At 39.6% G+C, this 21,340-nt stretch overlaps 2 protein-coding genes and 1 pseudogene across 2 annotated transcripts; 1 reads left to right on the top strand and 2 right to left on the bottom strand.

The window, feature by feature from the left end:
- The first annotated feature begins 3,344 nt into the window (after positions 1–3,344).
- LOC145910145 (uncharacterized) lies at positions 3,345–13,863 on the top strand. The gene is made up of 9 exons (XM_082997171.1): positions 3,345–3,427; positions 6,813–7,003; positions 8,770–8,938; positions 9,618–9,739; positions 10,060–10,237; positions 10,525–10,769; positions 11,573–11,798; positions 12,709–12,830; positions 13,393–13,863. The coding sequence occupies exons 1-9, from the start codon at positions 3,349–3,351 to the stop codon at positions 13,546–13,548; spliced, it is 1,488 nt and encodes a 495-aa protein (XP_082853297.1). The 5' UTR covers positions 3,345–3,348; the 3' UTR covers positions 13,549–13,863.
- Positions 13,864–15,145: 1,282 nt separating this feature from the next.
- LOC145890218 (bis(5'-adenosyl)-triphosphatase-like) lies at positions 15,146–16,741 on the bottom strand (annotated as a pseudogene).
- LOC145908123 (uncharacterized) lies at positions 16,271–18,876 on the bottom strand. The gene has a single exon (XM_082995319.1). The coding sequence runs from the start codon at positions 18,822–18,824 to the stop codon at positions 16,758–16,760; it is 2,067 nt and encodes a 688-aa protein (XP_082851445.1). The 5' UTR covers positions 18,825–18,876; the 3' UTR covers positions 16,271–16,757.
- Between the last annotated feature and the right edge of the window lie 2,464 nt (positions 18,877–21,340).

Here is a 21,340-nt window from a genome sequence, read left to right as displayed (position 1 = left end):
CTCGATCACAGGTTGTTGGTAATTTGTATTTTCGCTTTTGAACCTCATCATTGCGCCTGTTAAACAAACAAGGCGGAAATCTGGCAAAAATGTAAACGGGATGGGGTTTACATGCAAATTTGTTTGCGTGCAAAACCATAGAAATTCAGAAAACTTGTTGTGCGAGTGCTGAATCATCTCGCGTATTTGTTTCTGATTTGTAATAATGCGCTTTCAGAGCTTACGCAAAAACCAGCAATGGTTGTGGCAATTTGCACTTCATTGTAAATTATATGTCTCTGTGGAATATAAAAAAGGCAGCCCGGACCAGTTCGCAATGCCACCGCGTGCTCCTTTTGTGTAAGGAGCATAATTGTGGGCTGTACCGCTATGTGGCGTCAGCGGGTAACATATTGAATACGTTTGGACGTTTCCATTATTTGTACTTTGAATTTAAGGTAGGCTTTGAAGAGTGTGTTTGACCCTCGTTACAATAAGGAACCTGAAAAAATAATTTAGTTCCATTACCCTGAGGAAGCCTGGCTGGTCAGCAGGCGAAACGTCGGTCAATACAAGTTCCGTTTTAATGTGCCAGAAGAACAGACTATTAAAAAAATATTTCGTTCGTATCCGTTTATCGTTAGGTAATAAGGAATATTCAGTGTAGTGGGTTCGCAAATCCTTGATTTTGGTGTCGTATCGACCAATACTGATGTATTTACATTGAACATGACAAGATCCACTCACGTACCCTGAGGGTCATTTTGTTTCCTCACAGAAATGATGATAACCAGTTCTTCAAAACATAAGTTCGCCTCTGCTTGTTAAGTAGGTATGGCCATTTTTTTTGTATTTTTGCCTGACTCCGTCATGTCGCCTCTCTCGTGCCTCCAGTGTCGGTTAAGCTTGATTTGTATCGTATTAATATCGGATAGCACCGCCCAGTTGAAACCAAAATATGACCATTATAAACGCCAGTTTTGAAATGAGAATTCCAACAACTTCAAAAGCAACATTAACCACTTTCTGTAATCCTTAGACCAGTCCTTTGACGAAAATGTTATTCTAGAACAAACATCAAGGGGTCCCTGAAAAAGATTGCCGTTTTTGCTTGGAACAGATAGCAGACCAAAGTAAACAAAATGTAATTTCCTGCGTCTCGAGTAAACAAGTATTATAAAATCGTATGTTCATGTTTTTGAATCCTAGGAATTACCATATTAACCGTTTTGGTTTTTCTAATGATGCGAAACGCTGCATAGCATTCCTGCAGGATCAGAGCTAACAGCCCGAAAACCAGTTTACAAGCACGGCATTGAACTGTTTACATTTCGTCATACATTTTGGAGGCATCGATGGAAATTGCTTGGCAAATTGTCGGCTATTTTGATCCATTCACGATTTCGGTAAGTGGTCCGACCAAACATGTATTCCCTCTCTGCCTTTTGAGTCGTTCGGCTAAGAGATATTATTGGATGTCGAAGTTAATATGAAATCGTTAAACTTCCTTACATAGGCATATGTTTGCTCGCAATTAACTAAACAACGCCTTTTATGGCAGTGGGACATATACATAGCGCTTGTAATTCATAAGATTTACCAGTATTTTTGAACAACGTCTCAGGAAATATTCTTGTTCTTATTTCTGGGAAATTTCGTTTTAATAAATTCTCTGTGTTCAAATTGGGCAAATTCACATTGCTGCGTTCATTAGCAAGCATCCTAACAACCATTACAAAATATTATTCGTTTTCGGAAACCTTATTTTAGGTTCCAGGTCGATGGAAAGTTCGGAGGAAACTTGACATGAACAGCAAACATTTTTACAAAATAACAGAAAAAATACGCGGTTCAGAAATATTTATCGTCGCAAGTGTCCCGGGCGCAATTTAACCTTTAAATGCCAATGTGTTGAAACCGTGCCATCATATGTGATTCGAAGTGGGGAAATTTTGCGTAACATTAAGTGCGGCTGATTAACGGGCCTGCGTGAGTCATAGCGAACTTGGTTTAAAATATTCGCTGTTTCAGTATTTTGTTATAATTCGCATGCATTGGATGGACAAATCTGCAATTACTGCAAGAGCTCACAAGGCTTTGACACGCGATCATGAATCACCGTGAATCAGCTGACGGCGAATTAGGCGGCAAAAAAATTCCCTCTGTGAGGAGATTTTCGATAAAACGAAGCGAGAAGTTTTATTCGACGTCATTTGAGCAGAAGGGACTGAGGCCGCCTTCATTTTAATCAACTATTTGTGAAGTGCGCCTTGGGTAATATTTTATTGAATTGGGAGCAGACCAATCACAGCCAAAGGCATTAACGCTTTTATATGCTTGTTCGTCGTTAAGACCTACGTGCATGGGAACAAAGTTGTGGTCAGAAGCTTAGACGACACCTATCCTCAGCTTTACCTAAATCGCTATAGAAGCTCAGGATAATAGGTGTAAGTTACTGGAGGTTCATGACTGTAAACATAGTGCTGTATTGCGAAACAGTAATGGATTTCTCTAAACATATTCCTGTTCAATCAAACCGCTCTAATAATTTACTTGTTTTGAAGTTCACTCGCGCTACAAAAGAGGGATTTTGTTTGAGATTGTCCGCTCTGTCGTATATGCTTTTGGACAACCTAATAGAAGTGCAAACGACGGTTAAAAAAACAAACCCGCAAAGAAAGGGAATTGCGGAGAGATTTTGATCTTGTGGTTCGCTGTCGCGTGAGCGTGGTGGGAGTTTTGCTGCAAGCACGTCTTTATCGCCGCAAAAAACGATGTCACACAACCGGGCCCTAGCTAGTGCTTCGTGACTGTTTGGACACGCATTGAAGGACTGAAGTTGTGAGATACAGCTTACTGAGTTCACGAATTATTGAAAGTGCTCAATTAATTTAAAAAAGGGCTAAACTTTTGTGAAGTTGTCGCCATTTAAACCAAAAATACGCTGTGGATGAACAACAGAACATCAATTAGTACTTGTGTTATTGTCAAGAATACCAAGTGATTGAATACCACTAGTTTTCGTAATATGGACAGTTTTCTGTCGAGTTTTGAAGAAAAAAGGTACAAGTAGGCGATCCTGGTCTTGGTTAATTTCGGAACTGACATGATGTGTTACACGCTTCCTGTGCACGTATGGGCGACTCGGTGGTTTATAAGGCCGACGTTTTCAGCGAATGTCAACTCTTTCTGACGCTTAGGAACGTGGACACGTTGCGTCAAGCCGTGGGTTGCGACATTCGCGCATGCGCAATAAGGAAAATGTTAAACAGTTTCGTCATTGCCTCACATATAAGTTTGGCAGTATTACTGTATATGTAAAACTGTTTAAATAGTGTTTACCGCCGTTGTGTTGCAGAGGTTGTTGTAATGGAGGGTGCTAGGTTTACAAAGGTGTTGACCCTGCTCATATTTGTGCTGCTGGTGATTTGGAGCAAGCCGGCGCAAGGTAAGTTACAGAACACTAAGTGTATATTTTGTGTGTCGAAATTCTACATCGATCAAATGTGGAATTTCGCTTTAGTTACATAATTAAAATTACAATTTTGTTCCCACAAAATGGATTTCTGACTGATTTAGACAACACCTTTTACATGACACAGATTTTTTATTGTAAATGGGATGAAAATCTGAATAATATTTAAATAACACCGTGAAGTAGTGAAGTACGAATTCCCAAAAGATTCGTAACGGGATTATAGGGTTATGTCATAAACAATTCATGTAAAATCGGATTGCGAAATGCCAAGATATTGAAACAAGTTCAATGTTTTTTAGTCCGGCTGAAGTTTAATGGCCCGATAGTTCATGACGCTTCAGTGTTTCGATCGTTAATTTCACAGTTTAAAATCTGAAAAAAAAACGTGTTCTTGCATCTTTGCCATTACTGAGAGGTCAACAATGAAAACTTCTACATGACACACACAATCTACTAACTTTATTCAACGGTATAGCAAATAATAAACACTTGTTTTCTTCCAGGAATTATTACAATCGAATATAAGCTTAGCCCAAGTGTAATCGTACACACACACAAACACGTGTAACAGCGGATTATCGTCTATTCGCTCGTCTCAGTATTTTCCACGATATGTGACGAAATTCGTGTAGGATATTTTTCCTTATACCACAGTTTACAGTTCAGAAAGTCTATAAACATACTCCATTTTATTTGAAAAAGAAACTGATGATGCCTGTGGAGGTGAAATCAATTTTTTAATAATTTGAATAAACCAGCTGTCTTCAAGATATATAATATCTCATGCCAGTCTCGTGGACAAGGCATGTAGTTTGCAACCGCACTGCTCCGGGCGCGGCAAAATGTTGGCACGAATATTAGGATTGATTAATAATATGCCGAATGCTCTGTTTCACGCCATGTCAGCGTGTCTGGGCCTAATGTCAAAGTCTAGACTTGTACACATAGGCTTTGGCCTTAAACGCATGATCTTCAACCGATTCCTGAACCACTCCTATTGCATACAAAGCGCATGTTAAACCGATTTACGTCTGTGCGTAAATAATATTGTTTGTAAAATACAGTGAAGTAACCTTTTTTAGCTCCCTGTCATTCAACAAAACGTCTAAGCGTGTGTTGTGACCAAATAACTGCAGTTTTAGTGTACTATACAGTTCACAGTTTTAACCCAGTATGAGTTAGAAAACGTATACTAAGAATATGATCAACAGCATCCTAGCTTTGGCTTTCCTTTTCAAAGTTATTAACTCCAGATATTTTGCACCCAAATAATCAATTATATTTGACAAACAACAGTAAATTTTTCCACTCTACGTTTCCGAAGGCAACAAAAGTGTTGCAAGCCCCCTCATCATGTTTCCATATATCATGCAGTGAAACAATCGTTTTGGGGATTCCCCAACAGTGCGACAGCAGGCTGACAGATAACGTGGTGAAAATTTTGCACAGGTATCTCTTGAGAGTTTGGCCCCGAGCAAAAAGACGATAACGCAGTGGTTTAAGCAAACAAATCGAATTATTATGGACGTATTGCACTTACGTGACCGGCAAAACAGGTCTGGCTGCTACCTGTCATGCGGTCATTTCTCAGGGTCGTCAAACGCATCTCGGAGTTATGACACGTTTTGGGTGTGATGCAAAGGTGACACGGCCCAGAAACAAAGTGACGAGAGGCTACTTGTTCTAATCTGTTCTTACTTAACTGTAATCGGTCGTACATTAAACAGATCAAATAAACGTTACAAAACATGGAAAAAATGTGACTCAAAACGATATCATGCACCTGCTTGCTTTTGTACCGTTTTGTTTTTAAATCTAAAGGCTGATAGATAAACGGTCGCGTAATCTTTTATGTTAAGCAACCTCGATTGTTTCGTCCGACCCCCAAAAAAATTCCTGCTGCCGATATAATTTACCGGGGCCAACATAAAATTATGGTGGCAGGTCCCAATAAAGAATGGGGCAAGCATTAAAGGCTAACATTGCATAATGGGTGGCAAATTTCCACCAGTTCCTTTGTTATATGCCTTGCTAAAGTAACCCAGGAATAGTTTGATTTAGTGTCAAAACATTTAAGTTAGGGTTTGTGGTGTCAGAAAACAAAATTGTCTTGCAGAAAAAATACAAAACAAAAAAACAATTTTTCAAGGTTATAAACTGTAAACTTTATTGTGGCAAATATTTTAATTTCTAGGGTGTAACCTAGGATGGTTTGATTTAATTTGCAGTGAATTTTGTCCTGTTTTCATTCCATTTAGCCACGAAAATATTGTTGCAAAAGTGATAAAAAATAAAGATTAAATATTGGCCACAATAAAGATTAACTTATAATTTGCAACCTTGTAAACTTTTTTGTTTTGTATTTTTTTTTGCAAGACAATTTTATTTCTCCCACCATCCTCGAACGTTAAATTTTTCCGAATTTAAGACTTTTACTGACGCATACCTTAAAAAAGTATATTTGTAATTTTCGGCATGTCCAAACCTATTGGGTAAAAGACGACAAAAATCATAGGAATTTAAACGAATCTGTCACGCGAGAATGCGATTACAACTTTCTGGTTAGTCATCTGTGTACTTTCTGTTTACTAAATGATTCAGCGGACATATGGAATGACAGATAATTTTTGCTTGACCTTCATCTTTGTGTGGGATGAAAAGCGTTTCCCTACGGTTGAACTTTATGACTGAGTCACACCAAACTTTTTGGATAAAGCACAATCTACTTATCCATATTAACTAAAGTATGTTGTCGCATGAGGCCCAATGACTATTCCTTATACTTAGATCATTGCCTAATCATTTTGTAGAGTTTCAAGACACACTTTATTGCTTTGTAGCTAGGGTTCACTCCCTTCTTGCAAGAGGTATTTTGCGAGGTAGGTTGCACTGTGAAGTGTAGATATAGGTAAAAGTTTTGAAGCTGGGCACGAATCATGGATGCCAATTGAAAATGTTGCCACACAATTTAGTGCAAAACGCAAACCTACCAAAATGCCCCGAAGGTGTCGATGAAGTCGGGAAACTCCTGTAATAAACCACTAATATGCAAATCTTATCAGTATCCGACAAATATTCCGATGATTAGCTTAAAAAAACTTTTTGGCATTGACAGAAAAAAAATTCGTACAAAACAACACCTAACAGATAACCAAAATAGTTTTTTGCCGTCACTTGGCGTCATTGCAGCAAATTTTGTCATATTTCTTGAAAATTTAGTTCGAAAATGACTAACAATCTGTTCTTCTGGAACATTAGTCTGTTCTGTGCTAGAAGAACAGACTATTAAAATACAATATGCCTGGCAGCAACAGAAACATTATATATATGACTAAACAAAGCCTTGATTTTGTAGGTTGCAGGTCGGAGGTTTGTAAAAGACGAAGATCAGTTACTCAAGATGAGGTCACCCTTAGCCTTACGGGATGTACTGGACGCACCAAGCCTTGGTTACGACAGCTCTCGTACTGTTTGGAAAAAAGTACTGCCGCTATTGCTAACAGAATAAAGAATTGGTACAAAAACACGTACATGGATTGCTCACTGGTATGTGACGTTGATATTTGAGAATTTTGTGGAATGTAATAAATTTAACCTGATGACAGATTGGCTTTAAAATTTGTCTTACGTGTACATAGATTCCATGGAAATGTTAAATACTTCATAATGTAAACGTGGGATTTGTGAAGGCCTAAAGCGCTTTTGCATACTCTTGGAATGGCGTCAAATCGTCAATTTTAATGATTTCCGATTTTTTGGGAGACAAACATTGTGAGGAAATGAAACATGCGGAAATGTTTCATTACGTATAAACGAACTTCAAAATCGTGAATTGCTCATGATCTTCAAACGTTAATTTAAAAAAAATGTCTTTGTACCAATACGTGCACAATAGCAACGTATTTTTAAATCTTTTGTTGCCAAGACATAACTCAATAATAGCAGTAGGCACGGGAAATGCGTGGTTATGTGCCATAAGACGCGTCCATTTCCGACTCTAATACTCGATACGGTGCTTTAATGCCAGTGTATTTGTGTCTCTGATTGCCACATCCTTGCGCATGCGGCCTGGCAGATTTAAGCTCGTTGGCGTGATACTTGAGGGCAGGTCACAAACGTATAACAACGAGCCTCCGGCTTCGGTCCAGTCAAGCATTCATAGTCACGAACTATCAAAACAATAATAATAACGCTTGGCTGTGGTGAAGTGATCGTGACTTTGCAGTGACGGTTCGTGTCGGAATCATTGTACGCAGAGGATGTTATACGCAATGGTGAACGCCATCAAATGCAAACGGCACTATTAGCAAAATTATATACGGCACTAATAGCAAATTACTTTGGTTTTGTAGAAACTGGCCAAAAATATATGAGCGGTAATAATTACTTTACGGAAGTTTTAAATATTCGTTCTACGACTTGACATTGTAACCTAGAGTTCGTGTTTTGAGGCACTGAAACATGAACAACTGGGTTACATGTCACATTATCCGCGTAGATTTAAGAATGTATAACCGCGCTTTCCCGTTCATTCTCCACCCAATTGAAGCGCCATTTTTGTTCACTATTCCCGAAATCTGCAATTGTGGCTGATTTTCAACTGGTCAACGCACCCGGATATGTCTCAACCGGTCACGCTTGCCAATTATTCTTGGGCCGGCTTGAATTCCGCGAATCACATGTTAAGCCGGCGGTGACCCATGTCATGACCTTTTATTCGGGTAATCTTAAGGCAGTCATTAAGTTGTACTGTGGGAACGGTTTGTCCGGTTTTGTAAATTAGTCCTATTGTAACTGTTTTGAACTGTGCATGGGTTTTTGGCAAAGCTATATTTTAGCCTTTGTGTAATCTGTTTTTACAGATTGTTAATTCTGATCTATGTATGGCCGTGTGTGTCTTGTTCACAAACTCCTGGGTAATATTTGATGCAGCTTTTTTGAGCCGTAATATTCTTTTACCAAAACGGAAGCTTTTTAATTTAAATATGCATTCAAATACCATGGCAAAGTTTCTTGAGAAAATTAATGTTAAAAAAAGTGACATTTTGTCTGACCTGTAAAGATGTCCCTGGATTGAAAGCCGCTAACGTACCTGAGGCAAAGATATTTTTTTATTGTCACTTCAATTTTATTTTCTGTTTGCAATAATGGTTTAACTTTTCTTTAACCGAATTCAGTCAAAGCAAAAGACATTTGTACAATGGCCCCCAGGCGTGTGTACGCAGGGTACGGGATATAGCGTTCAACGGGGCAATTGTTTTAAACACAAAAAAACGCGACCTCTTCATCTAACCTCAAAATTTTACATATAGAGCTGTGCACAAGTTCGAATGGGAACCACAAGCATGTTCGAGATCACAGACTGCGTGGATTGCTTTCTTCTGCGATTAAACCGATCCAGCATTATGAGGTCTGAAAACGTGAGCCAGCCTCTACTTCAGCACTGCATTAGCCAATACGTTTACGCCGCACTTAGCAACGGTAATGATCTGATGCATGCAAAGTGCTGGTGATATTTTTGCTATCAGGATAAAAAAATGCTTTATTTATACATGTGTTGCATATGAAATCACTTTATGCGCTTGGTGAACAACCAACACCTCTGGTTAACGTGGATTTTACACCTAGCAATTATGCCAATCACAGTTTTAACATGATATACGAGTCAGCGCCTTGGCCGGTGTGGCCCAACAATATCGTGTTGTATTCCGCATTATACGCTAATAATGCAACTGACGTCAATGTGCGGTGCGGTCATGTTGGCCGTGTAATTGCTGCACTTATCACAAATTCGCAGCCGAAATTCGGTGCAAACAGCGCACAATATTACACATAATTACTATTTCCTGCGAGGTGTACTGCCGGTTTAGAGGAGATGTATCATATTTCCGCGAACGTAATTAGGCAAAATTATGGTTCTTTCACAAGAATTGACTTCCTTCAAGGCGAAAAGGTGATTTTTCAAGGCGAGTTTTTTATTGAGCACCGTCGATTTACCAAACCACACGATTTATAGGCTTGTTTTCGTAAACCTATCCATTGTTGACTTTCACAAACATGTTGGAATGTAACACCCTACGTTTTATTAATGCATCATAGGCCAATCAAGCTTACTAGAAGGATTCACGTTTTTAACAGTAGGCTACACTTCTTCTTGCAGAGTTGCCAACGTTCGATGTAATTTCAAACGAGAGAGGCGTTATAAGACTGCCAGAGCTCAGGCCAGCCAATGACTGGTGGTCCGTTACAGTGAAATTGCCATGTAAACCACCCGTTTTTCAGGTATGATCACATAGACTTCAGTTATGACTTGTGAACAGTAGAACAAACTACAATGAACTGCTTTGTTTTTAGTATTACACGTTTGTTTGTGACAAATTTGCATTGTTACGTCGCCTTTGTGCGATAACAGAGAGCCTAATGTGCTTTGGAATACGAGACATTATGAATGGCTCAGCAAAGCTGTGTGGGCTTGTAGCGCATTACTTGGAAACAATAGTATCCACACACTTAAATCTGACGTCATTTTGAAACGTTTTACTTATTCCAATGTGCGCATGCCCACATAAGTTTGATAATAACTTTCAAAAATCTTTCAACAGTTTTGGAACGCATACTGCATCAACTCCTTCGCCGACGACGTAAGATCAAGAGACTTTGTTTTGGCGCAAAATCGACTCACAGTGGGCGACATAACTTTTCTTGCCACGTTTAACGATGCGTGTCGCTTCGAAGCCAAGGACATCGAAATCGTATGGAGCGAGTCCGTTCCGTCTTTTGGTAAACGTCTGTTTTTGAAACCACTTTTGTTTATCTTGCGTTTAGTCATAAAATCTTGATGCATTTAAATAGGGATCATTTCGGACAACCTTAAGCTGAGTGGAAATCAGCTGTAGTCTAATTTATGGTTAAACTAGACTGTTAACAAACTATGGGGTATTATATGACTTCCTAAATTGACAAAAAGACAGCAAATATTGAAAATAACAGACATACTGTTTTCAAAATGTTTTCATTTAACAACAAGCAGCAGTACAACACATAAAGACTATTTAAATATGTAACAGCACTGCCGCAGTTGTCAAGCTTTGGTGCCCGCCACAACGGCGACCAGAGAGGCAACATTTTCTTTGACACTGAAGCTATCGCCGGTCTTGAGGTGGCGGACGGAGGTCAAGTTCCCAAGGAACTTCTATCGCCTGGATCAACAACACGCGGGAAGAGGGAAATTAGCAAAGAAACGAGGAATGCCATCGCCCGGCAGTTTAGCCAACTTGGCGTGCTCATGCCCTGCACTGTGGACAGTTTTAAGGTAAAACTGTCGTATTTTGCTAGAACTTGTCAATAAAAAACCCAAGTAAATACAATCATATTGTCGTTTTATAGACATATTTTACTCTCAATGTTAAGACAAGCTAACAGTGTTGAAATCATTTTTGAGCTGTGGAAAACATTGCCTAAAACTTGATGCATAAAGTTGCTCTATGTTAACGAACTGTGCTTATTTATTAACGAACTCTGATAAGACGACACGATTTTAAACTACGTTGCGGCTTATCTTGGGGTAGTAGCTCATGTTCGTTAACAATAAAAAGGCTTTTTGCGCCACCAAGAGTTAAACGCTATCATGCGTATTTGCGGTGGATGTCTTACCTTTTTATTTGGCAAAAATTTAATTTAGTTTACTTGAAAAGGAGAGCCAACAATGACATAACAAGACAGAGCTGGGCATAATGCGCAAACACACCCAACGACACTTTGCCTCGCCTTAAGTAAGAAGCGATGAGTCGCCATAATTTAGGATTGATACAAATTACTTCATTATGCTTTTTATAGATGTTGCACTGTCTTTGTCAAAAATATGCCTAGCAAAAAAACTACTAATTTTTTAAGCCAATCCGAAGGGTCAATAAAGTTAATATATTTCACAGAATGACAAAAAATTTTCTCAAAGTTACTATGCGTACAAAACACAAGTTGCAAGCATATAAACGAAATCACAATGCCCCGTAGTTGCCCACAGGCATCCTATAGTATTCAAACACGCCCTACGTTTTCTCAATGCCCCACGTCCTGTTCTAAGCGCAATGTAACCAAAGCTATGGTTTTGTACAGATAACGGATTCCACCGGACGAGCAGTGAGTGTGGCGTCCAACAAGAAAAGATATCTCATCGATACAAGCAGCTTTTGGAGTTTGAACAACGGGGTGTACGAAATGACAGGGGATATCACAACACTTAACTTTACTCTAAATTACGGCACCAATGGTTGCTTTTTCGGACCGTCCGAAGTCAAAATGGTCCCAAAACCGGGGGATGGCTGGCTAACATCGAGTAAGCGTAAGTAATTTCTTGCGGAAAAACTATCAAAGATTCTCCGCACCAGCGGCGTTTAAAATTGAAGATGTGACAGCCAACTCCTAAATCTCACGTTTTTAGTGAACTGCATAAACAGCAGCGCAGGTTATTTAAAAACAAAAAAGCAGAAAACAAAGAACAAACCACAAGAACGCAGCATGATTTTTGCGCTTGCAATTTAAATAGGAAACTTTGTGTTTAAAAGTTGATGATTCATGCAGGTAAATATGAGCCACAAGAGTGCGTGGAAAAGGGCCGCGGTTGAGAATTGTTGCATTAAACATGCTTTGCGGGTAATTTTTGGTGTGTAAGTTACAGAACCAGAACTTGACTTTCAACACGATTGATTTGGGTTGATGTAATTGGACGTAATTGTAAAATAATTTCTGTGCAATTTATGTGGATTTTTATGTATTTTCACATTTTTCTTGTAAAACGATAGATAGTATTTAGTTCGACATTACAAATACAGCTTGAGTAGTTATATGGCATTAAATTCATTACTTCTGCTGTGTTGTGGGCACCGCAACCTTGAAATATTTAACCAGAGGGAGGTCAAAATTCAGATGCCAAAGTTAAAATAAAGTTGTCAACTTGAGACGTTAAAAGTGTATGGGGTATAAGGCGCCTCCTTCCTTCTCACGATCCGCAATCAAAAATAGTTTGACTTCCGGCTGCATTGGGCGCTGGTGAACGTCTGTCGGTGCACGTGATTTGCCCAAAGGTGTATGCACCCAAGACGTCATGCCAGTATGATTCGCTGCACGTAGACAGTACACACAAAAGTGTGTTGCCTACAAAAATGCCATGGTAAGCAGGGTATTCTTTTAATACTGCTTTAAATATATTTGTATTTCTTATTTCATTAAATATCTGAAACGTGTGTACGTAGGAGTAACTTGCCACGTGTGCGACAACGCCGATTCGGAAGAAGATTGCAACCAGGAAAACACCGTACTCTGCCATGAAGGGGAGATTTGCCAGAGCGAAGTGCGACAAATTTCACACGGCAAGGTATGAAATGAATACTCGGCAAAAGTTGCCAGTCCGGCACTTCATCCAAGTGCTTGTAACCTGTGAGGTTTCGTGCTATTTTAAGTAGTCAAAGGTCCGTTTCAAACGCTGGTATCTATATCTGCACGAAGCTGTGCCCAATATAACACTGTCACAGGTAAGCATTCACGTTAAGGCCAACGGTGACGTTTGAAAGTAGACGGTTAATGATCGAGTCTCGTTAATAACCAGCTGGTGACATGCCGCACAACCGCCCTGACTCGTCGAAATGGAATCCAACTTCTAATCGCCGGTTAAGTTGACCGCCGCAATGCAACGTGCGGTTCGTAGTACTATGTTATACGGTGCACGACCCGCCAATGAAACCAACACACGTTTTAAATTTCTGGTTGGTGCTAAAGATGTAATGGCTTCAAAACAGTTATTAAAAGCGTGCTGTGGTTCACTGAGTGGCAAGAGTAACAACGAAGCAAAAATATAAGAACTGATAGACCTATTGAGAAAGGAACGGTTGGTAGAAGCCATCCATGTATGATTATCAAACTCTCCCTCTCAATCGCAGGTTGTTATCAGGAAATCGTGCAAACAGTCTCGCGCGTGCGAAAACAACTTTCTCAACAACAACCGTCTGCAGTGCCGACCCGGAATGCCAAACAGTGTTTGTCGATGTTGTTGCGGTGACGATCTATGCAACCGTGATGCCATGCATTGTACCTAACTGAAAGCAACCATACAATGATCTTGCGTTACATTGATGTTCTGCAAGGCTGCCTATAGTCGATCATAACTACGTTCATTATTTTTACGTCTCCAGCCTCATAAACCAACCGCCTTGACGCATATATATTTTGATTGTAGGTTTGTTTTCAATCTGTTACCGTATAAATGTAAAAAAGTTGCAGGTTGTCATCAATATATATATACAATAGTAAGACTGCTTTTCTTCAATGTACACAGGTTTATAAAATAATACAACCCTCATTTCAACTGGTGTCTGTTTGTATTACAACTGCATTGCTGCATTTGCCATATAACGAGAAAAAGACTCGCGCAGGAGATGCAACGTGTGCAACAATATAATACGTTTATTGCCTGCGAAGGTTGTGTAATAATAAACAATACCTTCTGATTTATTTGATTGTATGCAAGAAATTTCCCATCAAATAAAATCACATTTTAATGGTTTCGGTGGGTAAAGCTTTGTAATGCATTGTGTTGGGGGCATTTTCAAGTTTTCAGGTAGAAAGTGAAGGCTAATTTGAAATTTCATTCCAAAACATTCATGGTAACATGCTTACGAAAAAAATAATTGCAACAGAAAATCTTCCGTTGTTTTCATTGAAAAAGTTTAGCTAGGTGTCAATCTCCTTCAATATAAGTGTAATTGCGCAATTTTTGCTGCCATCACCTATTTTCTTTTGTATCTATGGGATTTTTTTTCATAGGAATGATAGAATCAGAGTAAGCATGGCCATAAAGATAGCAACACAATAAGCACCAAATAGCTGTGGATTTCACTGTAATGCACATAATTTTCGACAGCACATGGGCACTGTAATATTCATAAACAGACAAGTTAAAAGTTTGCAATCGCTAACATTACCGGCCTGCATGACTAGTTTGTAAATTCCTAATGTTTTCGTTCTTCTTCTTCTTCGTTCCATGAAATCAAGTAGTTTCACACTGATTGATATATTTTGAGATGAAGTAAACGAATAAGCAGATACCGTTCATTGCCAGACTGTATCTGTGGTTGAAACAATATAGAGGTTAGATCAGTTATAAATATCACGAATTTTCTATTTTTTAAATAAAACCTGTACTCTTTGTTGTTGTGTGGTAATTTTATTTAAACGTTACAATCACACCACGCACAGGGGGACATATATTGGGTTGAAGTTGACTAAGACCACACATAACACTTTGTATGCATACAACAACGCTTTACCACAGGTAATATAGAAGTATTATCAATCATTATATTAGCACTGACCCAATAGTTATAAAGGCAGCACAATAATAGCCTTTGTGACGCACAAACCTGGTTTGCTCCCCAGTTGCCGTTCAGGTGTAAGTATATGATTATCAGCGATATTTCACTTCTGTTAGGATGGACAAAACCTTTGCCAGGGTTTTTTTACTTGCAGGTAAAGAGTAAAGGGTATTGTTTTCTTTTTCGAAAAAAAGCAAGGCAACAGTTTTCACATGAAAATTGCCTAAATTTATGAAGGCCTACGCAAGGCGTGAAATCTTCCATTGTTTATTGGAAAATTTGATAAAAACGTCCATTTTGTGACCCGCACATCAACATGACGTCATTCCCTTTCCATTGATTTGCGCAATTTTGTTGCCTCCTCTTCCATATCGGCTAACGATCTTGAACCTTTTTGTTTCCGTCTTGGTCCGGTTTATCGTGCTTTTGCAACTGCCAAGCAACAGTGACAAAATACGTACGTTACAAAACGTATTGCGCCAACAAGCGGTTTAAACAAAATTATCAACGGGTGATACCACGGACGAACCACATTAGCGGTGGCGTTATTTATATGTTCAACGACAACGCATACTAGATTTTTTATACTTGTTTTCCTTACCTCTGTGTAAATGTCGTCGTTCATAAAAAAAGTCACCAGCCTTTCTGGGTAAAACATGCACGTGTACATGTCGTATGGTCTGTCCGGCCTCTGCACCATCCTGTCGAATAACATGAGTCTTTGGTCAAGTCCTGTAGACGTATGCATTGTTACGATAAGGCCTCAACACAATTTTTGTCACGTTCGATGGCAGTGCATTACCATAAAAAACAAATGCAATAGTTTTTGTCATACCATTTATGACGAATACACCGCTCAATGTCTACAGATAAAATAAGGGATAATGTATCGTCTGCATTACACGTTATTATACCTTCAGATTTTCTTCTTGCTCGGCGCCCAGGGTTCCAGACTCACTTGTACTGCAACAGTTACAGATGTAGCATAGTACACTTTTTCCACGACATTGGCAACACGCTGCGCCCACAGGAAAAATCCGAAACTTCTTCCGATCGCAGTTCTTTGAACAGTGCCACAGACCGCTGGGAGCACACGAGGACATCTTACAAACTTAAGTCAAGGCTACATTAAACTTGAAGCTTTGCTGATTTTTTAATATTTTGGCATGTGGCAAGGAAAATTATACACAACACTTTGAAGGGTTCTGCATAGCCGAAGACCCGACATCAAGCTTCTGATACCAGCATGTTGGCAGGAGGTACCGACACCGATGGTCTGTTCTTCAGAGGAGCGAAGCTCGGTCTAAGACCAAAACAGAGATCTGGGATCGAACTCCGTGATCTGTTTATTTGTGGAAAGAATCGCAAATATCAAAGTCTCGAGGCAGAAACAAAGAAATAATAGCTGCGATTACGCGACAAAGGAAACTTAGAAAAATTAGCGCAAGTTGAAAGACGTAATGCAATCTAGATAACTAGCGAAGGCGCCAGAAAGACAAAATTTAAAGATTAGAAAGCAGTTTCAAAAGTTGAAACAAAATATTAAAATGTTTCGAAGTGTGACAAGCCGAATTCCCTACAACTTAGAGATTTGATTTTAATGTTGGTGTTGTTCTGACTCTGATGGATTTTGCAAATTCAATTCAGAATTGATCTCAATTTTGTGACATGGCAAAACACAAGTAAATTCAATCATGAATCACAAAGGATACGTCCTGGAAAGATAGGTTTGATGTTTACAACTGCATAGCTAAGACTGGTTTGTGCCAAATTTCAACACTGATGATGACATAATTTTTGGTTATAAAGCCTATGCAAACAAAAAGAATGAAAATTAAAATTGTGGGCAAATGAAGAAATAACAAATTGTCATCATATATATAATAGTAAACATAATTGCATCTAATATCAATGACATTCAATCAAATGCATCATTACCGATAGAAAACAACATATGACACCATGTCTATAAAGCCTGGATTCTGTGTAGGACTTGGATCATGGCCATTGAACAGGCCCTGATAAGAAATAGAATTGATTGAGGTCATAAACAAGTCCATTGTGATGTCAAAAATCCATGGGTCCACTTGCTGGCCATCACACCAACCATCTCTACCATACAGCCATGTCCCATGCTCATTGGGTACAACTCCCTGTGGTACACGCTCAGCACAACCTAATGATGTGACAGCATTGCTGAAGGTCTTGATATATGTCTTATTATTGACAGTGAAATGATGGGATGTCACACAAAACTCAGCACAGTTGTTATTGTCTGACCCATGCCCTGTGATGACTGCATAAATCTTCACTTGCTTGGTACCACTGGGTATTTTAAGAGGGTAGGGTTTGTATTTTTGGTTATATGTCTTGTTAAACTTGCCTCCTTGAAATAGAGGTAAGACTGTATATGGGTACGGCACTGCCAAGTTATTTGACGACCCTCCGACAACACTAAATGAGTGTGGTTTTCGTACAAATCTGAGATTTAGGGTTGCAAGCCATGGTTGTGCCCACCAAGAAGGCATTTTTAGAAGGAATGTGCACTGGGACGTATCTTGCGAAGATGCCAGTAGTGGGAGCAAAGGTGTTATATCAGTCAACCAGTGACCGATTCTTCGACGAAATGCAGAAATCCACCTTCCAATTTCCACCATGGAAGAGGAGGATTTGTTACAAGAAACATACAAAGTTGTAATGTGGTCCCATGGTGGGCAATCCTTATCCATATCTCCAGGACATCCTAAATACATGTCCAAGTACAGTGACTCATACAGATCCAAGTCTTTGAGTTCTAACACAGTGTATCCTGTACCATTTTTGCCTTGCATTTTTGTATTATTAAAGACTGGAACTACATAATCATTCAAGCTAGATATGTTGTTTTGAAGTGCACGCACATACTCAAGCCACTGCATTTGCCAAGCTAAAAACTGAAGAGAAGGGTATAAAAACCAGCCTGCTTCTGCTAGATTTCCATTGCTGTCTATTGTAAAGAAGTTTAGAGATGGCGTTGTTTGCAGTGTAGCGGTGACATCATCTTTTCCTTTGTTTAATGCATCAATAAATTTTTGATTGAACTCAATGCTCATGACAGGTATATTTATCATAGTGTTGCACTCATCACCAATGCAGTTTAGTTCTTTAACTGGCTCTCCATACATGGAGTATGCAATAACACCTGCAGCTCCAGCTTCTTGCAAATTTGCAACACTGATTCCAAATGAGCAGTCAGTTTTTGAAGCAGAAATTACTGCTACTGTGCCATTTTTAAATGCCTTTAGGTTATCTGAGATGCAAGGGTTTGTTACTGGTGACAAAGTAGCAGTTTTAGGGGTCCACTGATGATTAAAAGCCCAATCATATCTAGCATCAAGGCGCTTGATTGTATTGACTTGTGGGAACCATTGCTCAGAATGGAAAAGTATTTGGTCGTACCCACAGCCGTGACCACTGCAAGACCAAGCATTTAGCAAGGATGTTATCCAGTTTCCCATCTCATCGACTGGTGTAACAACAAAATAAGAATGCTTACGGAAAGTTTCCTGGTCTACTTGGGATAGATTAGAATTGTCCAAGGCATTATTTAATGTTGATTCCATCCAAGTAACTACATCCACAGCATTTTTCTCAAAGGTCATAAATATGTAGCGAGCATCAATTGGTGTTGTTTTAACAAAGTCTGCAAGGGAGGCACTGCTGGTCCACATACATTCCAGGAAGGCAGATTCATTGGAGAAAGCATGAAGCCCAACTGGGACACCGTTTGGAAAGGCATCACTGGGGTACTTTACCATTCCCTGTCTGAGAGTCCAAAGATCAAAAGGTTGTGCTGCTGAGCCAGGTTTAAGGGACTTGGCCTTCATGTAAAATTTATTATCTTTTGAGTTGGGAAAGTTGTGACTCTCTGTAGTAGAGCTGAGTGTGGATCGTATTCTGTCAACGGCCACAGCAGAAGCAAAAAACAAACAAAAACATTCCAAGACAGCTTTTGATTTCATCGTAATGCTCAAAATTTTAATAGTTGCCTGAATTTTAATAGTTGCATATACGAAAATCTAAGTAAATAAGATGTAGAAAAAATAATTGATTGTTTGTTTTATGCACCTATATTCCAGTTATTTTCTGATGCATTACTAATGTACTGAACTAGCACAGACAATTGCCATACACCAACAGCCACACTCAATTAAATTTTATTTTGCCTCACTAGTGCAATATTGTTTTAAAATGTCACACACTTTGCAAACTTTCTTTTAAACTAAACAGGTTTGCTTATCGAAACCAAACATTGGCCAAACGACCAGCCAACAATCGCAACGCAACTGAAAATGTCACACAAACGTGTGGCACATAATAGGTGACATTTTCAGTTGCGTTGCGATCGTTGGATTGTTGGCTGGTCGTTTGGCCCATGTTTGGTTTCGATAAGCAAATATTTTTAGTTTGAAAGAAAGTTAGCTGAATAGTGCCACACAAATGTCTGCTGCACGCACAACCTTGGCCATTGTTAAAACTGATTGTGACGTCATAATCTGGTTTGCGTCGATGCCCTCGTTCTTTAGTCAGGGTATCTTCCGCTGCTTGAGCGGGCGGTGTTTTTCCTGCCACAAAATTAACAACTTTACTTTATTTTTATCTTAAACTTTTTTTATATATTTGCAACGATACAATTTATAAGGGTCACAAATAAAAAGCCAAAGATTTGCAAGCATTTGTCTTTCCAACTTTCAAAACAACCGTTTTACCCGTCGTCAACGCGGTGGAATTTTATGTAAACGTTACAATCACACAACGCACAGGCAAAATATATTCGCTTGAAAGTGACCAACACCACTAATAATACTCTGCATGAATACAACAACTCTTCATAGCAATATTTATCTTGTTTCTCAAGACCAGTATTATGCAAACTTTTTAAATGTATTTCTCTCTATGTCCATGTTTCAACTTTTCATACCTCACTGTGCAACACAAAACTTTACTTCTCCCTGGTTGGGAAACACTGCTCCAGATTAAGACACTGATCAAACCGACCTCAATGTAAAGCAATGAGGCTCCATGCGCACACGAAAAAGTCTGCGTACACCGAAAAACACAGAATCCAACAAACATTCAAAGAAAAATCCTTCGCAGCTTGGTGGCAGTAGTGATTGCGTTGCACTGAGGGCACAGCTTTTTCACAGCAAGCGCTCGTAGCCAACAACGTTCACAGTGCACGTGTCAGCACTGGATCGAGGCAACCGGGTCAGGGTATGTGTCCTGTAAACATAAACATGATGAAGAAATAGCTCCACAATTTTGCCAATTCTGTAAACGAAATAATTTATCACGAACAAAACCCAATATTATGAGACACGCACAATAGCGCCTTCTTATCAGTGTTTGTGGTATTGGTTTAACAACGAAATTTCCTCACCATGCAAATGTTACAGCGCAAAGACCGCTCGGTGGTGTGCTGGTTTGGCGACGGCGGGCAGTCATCCTTGTCATCGCGTGATTCCACGCCGGGCGAGCAAGTGGTGGTAAGCGAAAGAAAACTTGGCAAACTGCGCAAATGGCGAGACTCTTACGATGATTTTGGAGTTTTGCCTTTCTCAGTTGTTTGGTTCTGCCAAAGAGTGAAACGTAGTTTAGCGAAAGAAAACTTGGCAAACTGCGCAAATGGCGAGACTCTTACGATGATTTTGGAGTTTTGCCTTTCTCAGTTGTCTGGTTCTGCCAAAGAGAAAAACGTAGTTTAGCGAAAGAAAACTTGGCAAACTGCGAAATGGCATGACTCTTCCGATGACTTTGGAGTTTTGCCTCTCTCAGTTGGTTCTGGGGGACTTCGACAAGCGTTCTTCGGTAAACTGGACTGGTCCACAAATTCATTGATAATTATTAAACCGTACGCAGCAGCAAGGACTACAGTAACAAAGACCAATGTACGCCACAGAAAACCTTTCAAGTGTCACTAAACAGCGTTCGTATTGTGGAAATACGTAGCAAATGTTTTATCATTGTTCTATCAAGCAACGGTGTCAACAAACAACCAACCTGATCAGCGCCGGGCGACGATGGGCGCACCACTTGATAAACGGAAGATGTCGCGAGACGCGAGGCGCTCTCAGCAAACCCCGTGACTCGAACCCGCGACTGTCCGCACCACTCGTACTCAGAACCAAAACTCTTGTTGCTTCGGTCGTCGTCGTTGCATCCAGTGCCGCCTAAACCCACGAAGTTGTGAGTTGTGGGGTTGTCGTTGTTTCCTTCAACGTCAACAAGCTCGTCTTCGTCCAACTGTCCCGATGTAGCCCCTTGCTGAAAGATATAAACCATGTTTAGGGCTAATTTTTTGGACGATTATCAGGACATTTTCGGATGGCGTGCAATGAAGCCTGCAAATTGGCCAATTTGTGTGTGTTGTTTAGTTTTCACATAAATATTTAAGTGTGATCATTGTAGCTGCAGAAAACGTGCACGTTACAACCACTAAAATCGTCTTGTAAAATAGCATACGATCGGGACACTTAAA

The sequence above is a fragment of the Ascidia mentula genome, chromosome 1 (assembly GCF_947561715.1).
Source record: "Ascidia mentula chromosome 1, kaAscMent1.1, whole genome shotgun sequence".
NCBI lineage: Eukaryota > Metazoa > Chordata > Ascidiacea > Phlebobranchia > Ascidiidae > Ascidia > Ascidia mentula.
This window is presented reverse-complemented; position numbering and strand designations above follow the sequence as displayed.